Below are 8,551 nucleotides of genomic sequence, written 5' to 3' on the forward strand. Positions count from 1 at the left end.
GAAGCTGCAAGCCAGCCGGAATCGGGCGGCATGGAGGCTCTTACAGCCTGCGAGGCGCCTAGGAAGGCAGGTACTCTAACATTCTTTGTAGAAGTAATGATTATAGCCTTCATTTATCATTATCATTAGTGCAGGGGAAACTTGGACGGTGGGATTTCATACGTTCCAAGATGGACCGTCAGATTTTGCTCGGCACTTGGGAACCCCGGATGTGTATACAAACGCAATCCAATCCAAAGCCACCCTCCGTCCTTTCTTATCCCAAACACAACAACTCGTGCAGCTCTCCCCTGGTCGAAGCAGAGGCATTTCGACGAACATGTCGCTCGTCACAGCTTTTCTGGCGGGCTCGGCGGCGCCGGCGGTCGCGCCACGGTCCGCTCGCCCGTCGGCGGGCTTCTTTGGGGTCGGCGGAGGGTGCGCGCTGTCAGTGGAGTGCTCGTCGCGGCCGCAGAAGAAAGGGACCAAGCACCATATGAAGACGCGGCCCAAGAAAACGCAGCGGTGGGACATCAAGCGCCGCCCCATTCAGTACGAGCCGCTGCCGGCGCTTCCCGATGACTGGACGCTCGTCGCCGCCGGTGAGAAGGAAGATGAGGCGCTGCAGGATGAGGAGACCACGCCCGCTGCCGCCGTTGAGTTCGAGGTGGTCGCCGCCCCTGCCGCCGCAGACTGACGCCGTGAAGTCCACCGTTGCCTCTCTGTATTTTATTTCCTTGAACTCTCCGCACGCATGGTTTTTGCTTGAGATTATTATAACCGCTGCTACACTTTGCAATTACAATCGTGAAGTCTACTTCAGTGGCCACTGCACCTTTAGATTTAGTGGTTGCTTTGCTCGATGATTTATGCTTTCACGTTGTGTGCAATTCGATTTTACCCAGTGTTTCTCGGTTCGGCCATGGGTTGGTGATAGGTTCAAGCTGTCAAAGCATTACAAAGGGGCAGCAGGAATGTGGCTACAACAAAATGCTGGTGGGTAAACTCTCTTGAAGTTTGATCGTTTTGGATGACCCTAGTGCTGCCTACTCCCTAGATACATCCGTTTGTTTGAGTGTCAATTAATATGGGACGGAGGTAGTACTGTATATACCATCTCCCAGATTGATTTTTGGTCTGTCAGAGCTGGAGACACTGGGTATAGGAAGTACATTTGTGATCACATTGCTGTCAAAGCTAAAAAATACCTTCACGCCTGTCTCGTGCCTACTGATGATTTGCTTCCCAGCAGTTATGTCAGATGAATTGATCAGCCCTTGAAGGAATTTTGCTTGACAACTTACAAGAGCTATGTACAGAAAAGGTATATTCATGATTTGGATGAGCATGGTGTGAAAGTGCCCAGAGGATTGGGAGAATGAAGGCCCTGCACACACTTGGTGTTGTGAACACTGCACGGGGGAAGGCCATTTTGAAGGGGATCTGGGTGAGCTTACTCAGTTGCGTAAGCTTGGAACGGAGTGACTGGCATCAACAAGAGAAACTGCAAGGAGCTCTGTTCTGATATCATCGATCATGTCCGCTTGCTGTCCTTGTCGATGTGCTCAGGGTGAACCTGGGTTAGAACTTGGACGTCTAGATAAATTGTCCCCACCTCAAGATGGCCTTCATATTCATAGCCTTAAGTTGTATGGCTATCTGGTCAAATTGCCTACATGGATTGAATAGCTACAGATGCTAGCCAAGTTAACTCAACGGAGTACCCAAGTGAAGCATGCTGACATAGTACACGTAGCACTGGGGAAGCTGACCAAACTTGCCATTCTACGTCTTCATAACGATCCGTTTGAAAAGGGAGAAGTCCACTTGCAAGGCTAACATTTCTTGAGCCCGCGAACCTATCTGGCCTCAAATCGGCCAAGTTTGAAGAAGTGCTTCCTAAGCTTGAGCTGCTACAGGTACACATTGTTTTGTAAGCAACACCGAGGGGTTCTCCGGGATACAATTTTTGCCATGGAAGTTTCGATCAATGGCGATAACGGTGGCTTCAGTGAAAATTCAAGGAAGCCTTGCAGGACCAAGTGACCGAGAACCATAACAAACCAAATCTCAAGACGGAGCATTTTGTTTTAAGCACCAGTCCAGACTGCTGCTTGGTCCTCTCTCCTCTCATACGGTTCTTCTCACGAGGTTTTTTAACATGCTCCCTCTTACCTCCCCTTTTCACATGAAAGGTAAAGCCGTTGTTGCATTTAATAGTGGGTTTGATTAACTCTTACCCCCCTCTATTCCTAAATATAAGATCTTCTAGAGATTCCAATATGAACTGCATACGAAGTGAAATGAGTGAATCTACACTCTAAAATATTTTTATAGTCCGAATTGAAATTCCTAAAAGGTCTTATATTTAGAAACAGAGGGAGTACCTTCTTATCTCCTATGTGAAAAGAGGAGGTAAGAGGGAGCATGTTAAAATTGCTCTCTTCTCACGAATATTTCTCATTCTGCATTCCTTTCAATATATTTCAGCATATGATGGATCATTTGGTAAAACAAGGAGAGATAATTCTGCACCATTTCTTATTCCCATCTGATGTGAGTCATACATCAATACACAGCGTATATATATTAACTATTGCATTTTCTTATGCGGGGCTGAATGATTGCTAAACTCAGTTAGATATTGTCCAGGCAGAAAATCTCGAAAGAAAGAAAAAAAAGGAAATTTCAAAATTTTACAACGAGAAGAAAGTCAATATCGCAAACTGGACAGGCTTCCCTTTCCTTGCAGAAGTAAAGATTTCCTCCCTGAGAATTGTTACAACCACCTATGCCATATGAATATCAGCCTATGCGCCTACTGCCTAGTTCTTGGAGGGGCTGCCATTTGATGGCAACTCCTTGTAGGAGACCTGGTCGTCGTTGCCGCCAGCAAAGGAACTTCGCACTTGGTTCTGAATTCCAGACTCCTCATCCCCTACCCTACTCTGCTCGTCGCTAGCTCCCGTGACCTGCGCCGTGTCATCAGCCTCCTTGGAGCTCCTGCGTGCAACCAGAGATCTTAGTTGTGAGAAAATGGCATGTCAGATTGCAGCAGCTGCTTAACTGACAACAACAATCAGCAGCATTTACCTGTACGAGTAGACCAGAAGGCCCCCGGCCGTGCAGGCAAATGCGACGAAGTACATCCAGTCAACCTGGCAGTGCGCGAACAAACAGGCGGTAAGTAGAGTTTATCGAGCTTATTGTAACAACCACATCATCCACAGGCTTTAGCCGGCAATTATTTAATCGGAAATTTGCGTCTGCAGAAAATGCAAAGGAAGAACCAGACCTTCTCATGGTAGGCGAAGATGCGGATCAGGACAGCCCACATGTCTGAGGTCAGGAGTGAGAGGTTTAGCATGGTTGCCCCACAAATCTGCAACAGGCAAGGGAGACATATATAGATGCAAGATTGTCAGCGAACTCCAAAAATAGCCAGGAGCCCAGGATCATCTGGTAAAGCTCAACAAACCCTCTAGTACCTTCAGCACCGTAGGTACAGTCGAGTAAAACAGGAACATTGCCAATGCGAATCCGATAAAAGGGAACACCTGAAACATTACTGGAGATGAACACAGTATTTTTCTTCTTCTTTTTTGTATGGTACGTAGATGGTCATAGGTTTTTAGCATGTTGTATGTCTATGGATATTTTGAGTAATTTCTAAGTGCACCAGTGCCCAAAACGATAATGAGAGAGACTTACCGCGCCTGCATTCCATTTGATCGAATGAAGTTCTTCTCGCTCAAGAATACTTCTGTAGTAATGTCAAGGAATATGCAAGTGCTAAGAAAAAGAATAGTATATAATGCAGTATGTGATAGATCCCTCAGATACGATGGAAAAAAAGTACTGCAAATCATGCAAACGATGAGTAAAAGGTAGGATCATTTCGATACAATAGAAAATTATCGGAGAAGCTAGAAGATTTAAGTCCAAGGATACATTTGTATGCCACTGATAACTGCTCCAAAAATTCCCAACATAGCCATCAACTCAATACGGTTGTTCTTCTTGACTAGATATTCCTGAAACATTAGGGAGGAAAATTGATAAAAAAAATTAGGAAAGGAAATTGTTGAATCTCTTCATGTATTGAGAAAGGGATAAAGTATTTTTCAAATGCAAGTAGGGAAAACCAGAAACGTAAAATGAAGTGTTTATGGGTGGTAAGAGTTGCTAGTTTACCTCGGTAACATTACTGCAAGCATAAAGCATGGAGCCAACAATTACAAGTAAATCACCCTTCAAAGGTTTGGGTCCTTCTGCAAGAAATTGCAGAAATAGATGTTATGATTTTTAATTTTAATATAACAAGTTCAACAATTTTGTAATTTCCTAATCAGGATTCGCGAAAACACTTGCGGAAATAGATATATGGAACTGTAATATAGGTTGATGAGAAGTATATCCTTACTAGCTCGATCAGAGGCATGGACGTCCGAAAATACTACTAATATAAGGCCAGCCACACAAACCCCAACACCGAAGAACTTCCTGAATCCATATTTGGTCTTCAAAAAGATCCAAGTAAGAACAATTACACATGGAATTGACCAACAATCCAGCAGCATCACACTCGTTAAAGATGTGTACTGATAAGATTTGACAACTGCATAAACAAAGAAAAACCAATTATGTTTGTTCCCCTAAACATGGTGTCGCATAAAAGCCCCATTGACATTAAATTCAAGGGGGGCATATACAAGATTACATTTTCCGCTTGTGTTAACTACATACCGATATAGTTAGCCTCCACGTCAATAATGCCGAGGATCAAGTAGTAGTACCATTTTGTCTGCACAAAAAGAAAGTAGAGAACTTCAAGTTATATCATTAGAGGATTCATAAGATTGTGCCACTTGTGAACACTGTGACAACTTGTGCCAACAAAAACAGTGTACGCAAGAACAGAATCAGAATAAGCATAAACCTTGTCATACATATAGTGATAAAGGTTGCGATCATAGGTCCAGAGTCCAGACTATGGGATAAGGTATACCAAACTTGTATCCTACATTCATCAATCATGTAGGAGGAGAACAATGCAAACCAAACTACTACTGTACCAACTAGTCAAAAAGAACAACAAACTAGCTAGCTAGAGGTTGGCCATGTGCTGAAAGCTAAAGGTAGCACAAGAGCAGGAATCCCCAAATTCTTTACGGTTCTAAAACAGTTTAATGGCTTAGCTTTCTGATCATCTCACAGTTCATCCCGAGGCGTGCTAAGAACAGAAGAGGATGGAGGATCGTACCGTGAGTGGCTGTCTCCGGTAGAGGAGTATTCCACCGTAGACAAGAGCAAGAAGGATGTAATTCAAGAGGGATTGCGACGTTGGTGCATTGATACCTGAAAACATGGCACTGTCAGATTGCATATCAGAATTGGCCCAACATTAAATATTACGTACTAATATGCTGAGACTTTGGCGGTTGCATTTTTGTTTCAGTTATTAGTTCACAAGAGTGCACTCTGCTTCTGAACTGAGGTAACATCGTCCAAACTGACACAGATGATCTCAATCGGCTTAAAGAAACTAATAATATCTTTTCCCATGGCGGAGATGATTTGTTTATAGCCTATAAACTAAAAGGGAGAACCACGCCGCATCAGATGTTGTGTAAACTGTAAAGTGTTGGGAAAAAGCCATGGAACCCCAATATTTAATCGAGAGGCTCCAAAAATCTCCTTTACTGTCGAGTGTCGACCCAAAAGCAGCGGAACTGAAGAACACGAGGTAGGCGACCAATCAATCTAGATTCCCGAACTCCGCCGGAGCACCACTCAAAAAGTCAAAAGGAACAATCCCTCCGCAAGCTCAGGTCCTACCATAATTAGAGATGAGAAAACGGAGGGCGATGGATGCATCTTGTCATCCAGGAGGGAAACCAACAGCGACAGAGTATTAATCAAAGCACAATCAGCGATGACAGAGTATTAATCAAAGCACAATTGGTGATGACAGAGTACTGATCAAACACTCGTCGGCCGTAAGCCGTCGCCCGGCCAACGGCGACACGGGGGGAGGAAGGAGGCGGCGAGTTGACGGACGCACCTCGGCGCGCGAGCTCGGAGGAGGAGAAGCCGGTGGAGGTGATGAGCAGCGAGACGAGCTGCCCGAGCGCGAGGGCCAGCAGCACCTCCCGCCGAAGCCACCTCGCGCGGCAGCCACCGCCGCCCCGCTCCCCCTCGGGCGGCGGCGCCATTCTTTACCCCTTTCGAGCTGGATCAACAGAACAGGTCGATCGCGGGCTCGCGGCAGCTCGCGCGCTCCTCGTGCGGCGCCCGCGTGGCGTGGCGTGGGCGGCGGAGGAAACGAACAGAGCCGAGTTGAACAACAATCGTGCGTGGGTTTGGAGCTGGTACTAAGCAGTACTTATGGAAGGGGGTTATCGGAGGGTTGGTGATGGAGTTGGACGTCTCCGGGTGGGAGGGGGATGCCGGCTGGTGGGGTGAGGCCCGTCGGATCTTCTCTGCTGTTCCTCACCCGGATCGCTAGCAGGAACAGCAAAGAAGATCCGACGGGCCTCAAAACGGACACCATGTTTCACTTGAAAATATTCAAACCCGAGAGTACTCCTAATTTCATAAATATTATAATCCGACTAAGTTTTCAAATAAATAATTTGAATTTGAATTCAACTCACGCATATGATCTGGTTATCACTTTTAACCGCCCACGGATGCTTAATCAAATTTTCATTTAGCTGCTCATGATTTGCTCGGTCTCGATTTGTTGATACATTTGAACAAACTCGTTAAAGTGGCCTAATTCGGATGTGGAAGTTGGATAGGATCACTCGTATTCTCAAATTCCAGACCTCCGACGGCACGTTCACCCTCATCCTCCACAATCATGTTGTGCATGATCACACAATATGTGATCACCTCCCACAAGGTCCCAATTATTTAGCAGGTCCACGAGCAACTGCAAAATGGGCTTGAAACACTCCAAATGCCCTCTCCACATCCTTTCTAGATGGTCCTGCCGAAGGTAGCTCACAGAGGATAGATACCACGAGATAGTAGTCCATGTTGTATTGATGCACATTGACAGTATAGTTGCAAGGAGGACCTTGCCCTTAGTTCACCTAACAAACAATGGAGACCGGTGCAACACATTGACGTCACTGTGAGACCTGGGCATGCCAAATAAATTGTGTCAAATCCAGAGGTCCTCTGATCAACTGCTTCAAGAATGATGATAGGCTTCTTAACATGGCCCTAATATTGCCATGCCCTTGTAGAGCTTTTGCGTAGTTCTTCCATCTCCAGTGCGTAAAATCAAGAAATCAGAGCAAACCTGACTACCTGCTTACTTCAGACATTGCCAAAAGTCTTTCGGTGTATGCGACAATTGGTTCTCTCAAGTACTGAGATCCAAACACCTCGACCACCGCAGTAGCAAATTTGACCATGGCGTCTCCGCATGTGCTCTCAGACATCCGGAGGTGTTCGCCCCATGAATCTATGTCTATGCCATCTGCAAGCATCCACAATGCAACTGTGCACTTCTGCTAACCATAGAATCAAATCCTTCCTACGACATTCTTCTTCAAGATTAAGTAGTCATCGTAGGACCGGACTCCATTCTAGAGATGACCGGAGACGGTTTTTGCATCTGAAAGCGCCGGCGAAAATTGTACACGAATAGGGCATCAGGGGCACAGTAGTCAAATGCCCTGTGCCTTGTTCTGATTCAACACTCAATAACCCTTGATTTATCCCTTGAAATTGAGAACATCTTCTTCCGCACTCTCCTCGTCTACAAGGATCACCTACATCATCATCATTTCATTCGCATAATCCTCCTCGTCGAGCGACTCAATGTAGTGCTCATACATGTACTCCATGTCTGAATCCATTACTTCAAAGAAGGGACAAAAAGACATTTCACCAAACACTTGTCGGGTGTGGTGACCCTGTAGGATTGGATGGTACCTACGCGACAAAATGCTACTCTTGTGCTTTGCCCAAGACTTATTTTTAGGTACAATTTAGTTCCAACCTTCCTTTTCCTTCTCGGTTTTAGGCAAGAATTTGTCTTGGCTAGCTTTTTTTTACCTCAAAAAGACCTCTTTATTTAATACTCCATCCATTCGAAAAAGTTTGTCCCTAAAATGGATGTATCTAGCACCAAGTTAGTGCTAGATACATCCATTTGAGGAACAAGCTTGGAACAAGTTTTTTCGGACGGAGGGAGTGGATAATAATGTTACATTGTTCACCATGAGAGGTACAATAGAGGGGGGAGGATCATCCAACCAAACCCTAGTGGCCTGGAACTTAGCCCACTGGGCTAGTTCATGAGCTACAAAATTCATTTCCCTTTTCGCATGCTCATACTTGACTCTAACAAATTCTAGCTCCATAGAAAAACAATCATGAAAATTTGCTGCAGCAATACCTATAGGAGGCCTCTCATTCATCATAATTTCTATTAATTCACTATTATCAGAAACTCATAACAACTCTATTACAACCCATGGATTCAGCTAAGAACAAAACCATGCTTGAGAGCGAGAGCATCAGCCGAAAGAACATCTTGAACCATATCCAACCG

At 45.2% G+C, this 8,551-nt stretch overlaps 2 protein-coding genes across 2 annotated transcripts; one reads left to right on the plus strand and one right to left on the minus strand.

Annotated features, from left to right (window-relative positions):
• The first annotated feature begins 236 nt into the window (after positions 1–236).
• Positions 237–801, plus strand: LOC123165148 (50S ribosomal protein 6, chloroplastic). Its single transcript, XM_044582781.1, has one exon. It carries the CDS (start codon positions 320–322, stop codon positions 674–676), a length of 357 nt encoding a protein of 118 aa, XP_044438716.1. The 5' UTR covers positions 237–319; the 3' UTR covers positions 677–801.
• A 1,702-nt stretch (positions 802–2,503) lies between these two features.
• Positions 2,504–6,357, minus strand: LOC123165147 (solute carrier family 35 member F1). Its single transcript, XM_044582780.1, has 11 exons — positions 6,044–6,357; positions 5,243–5,337; positions 4,726–4,783; positions 4,403–4,597; positions 4,174–4,250; positions 3,931–4,013; positions 3,691–3,742; positions 3,468–3,536; positions 3,275–3,361; positions 3,073–3,137; positions 2,504–2,982 (listed from the first exon to the last, which is right to left on the minus strand). The coding sequence occupies exons 1-11, from the start codon at positions 6,192–6,194 to the stop codon at positions 2,805–2,807; spliced, it is 1,110 nt and encodes a 369-aa protein (XP_044438715.1). The 5' UTR covers positions 6,195–6,357; the 3' UTR covers positions 2,504–2,804.
• Between the last annotated feature and the right edge of the window lie 2,194 nt (positions 6,358–8,551).

The sequence above is a fragment of the Triticum aestivum genome, chromosome 7D, assembly GCF_018294505.1.
Source record: "Triticum aestivum cultivar Chinese Spring chromosome 7D, IWGSC CS RefSeq v2.1, whole genome shotgun sequence".
In the NCBI taxonomy this organism is placed as follows: Eukaryota; Viridiplantae; Streptophyta; class Magnoliopsida; order Poales; family Poaceae; genus Triticum; species Triticum aestivum.

Coding starts and splice junctions, on each gene's coding strand:
- LOC123165148 (XM_044582781.1), top strand. CDS start 320: ATGTCGCTCGTCACAGCTTTTCTGGCGGGCTCGGCGGCGCCGGCGGTC.
- LOC123165147 (XM_044582780.1), bottom strand. CDS start 6,194: ATGGCGCCGCCGCCCGAGGGGGAGCGGGGCGGCGGTGGCTGCCGCGCG. Junction 3,362..3,467: donor CTGTACCTACGGTGCTGAAG/GTACTAGAGGGT, acceptor TGCCTGTTGCAG/ATTTGTGGGGCAACCATGCT. Junction 2,983..3,072: donor CTTCTGGTCTACTCGTACAG/GTAAATGCTGCT, acceptor GGTTGCACGCAG/GAGCTCCAAGGAGGCTGATG.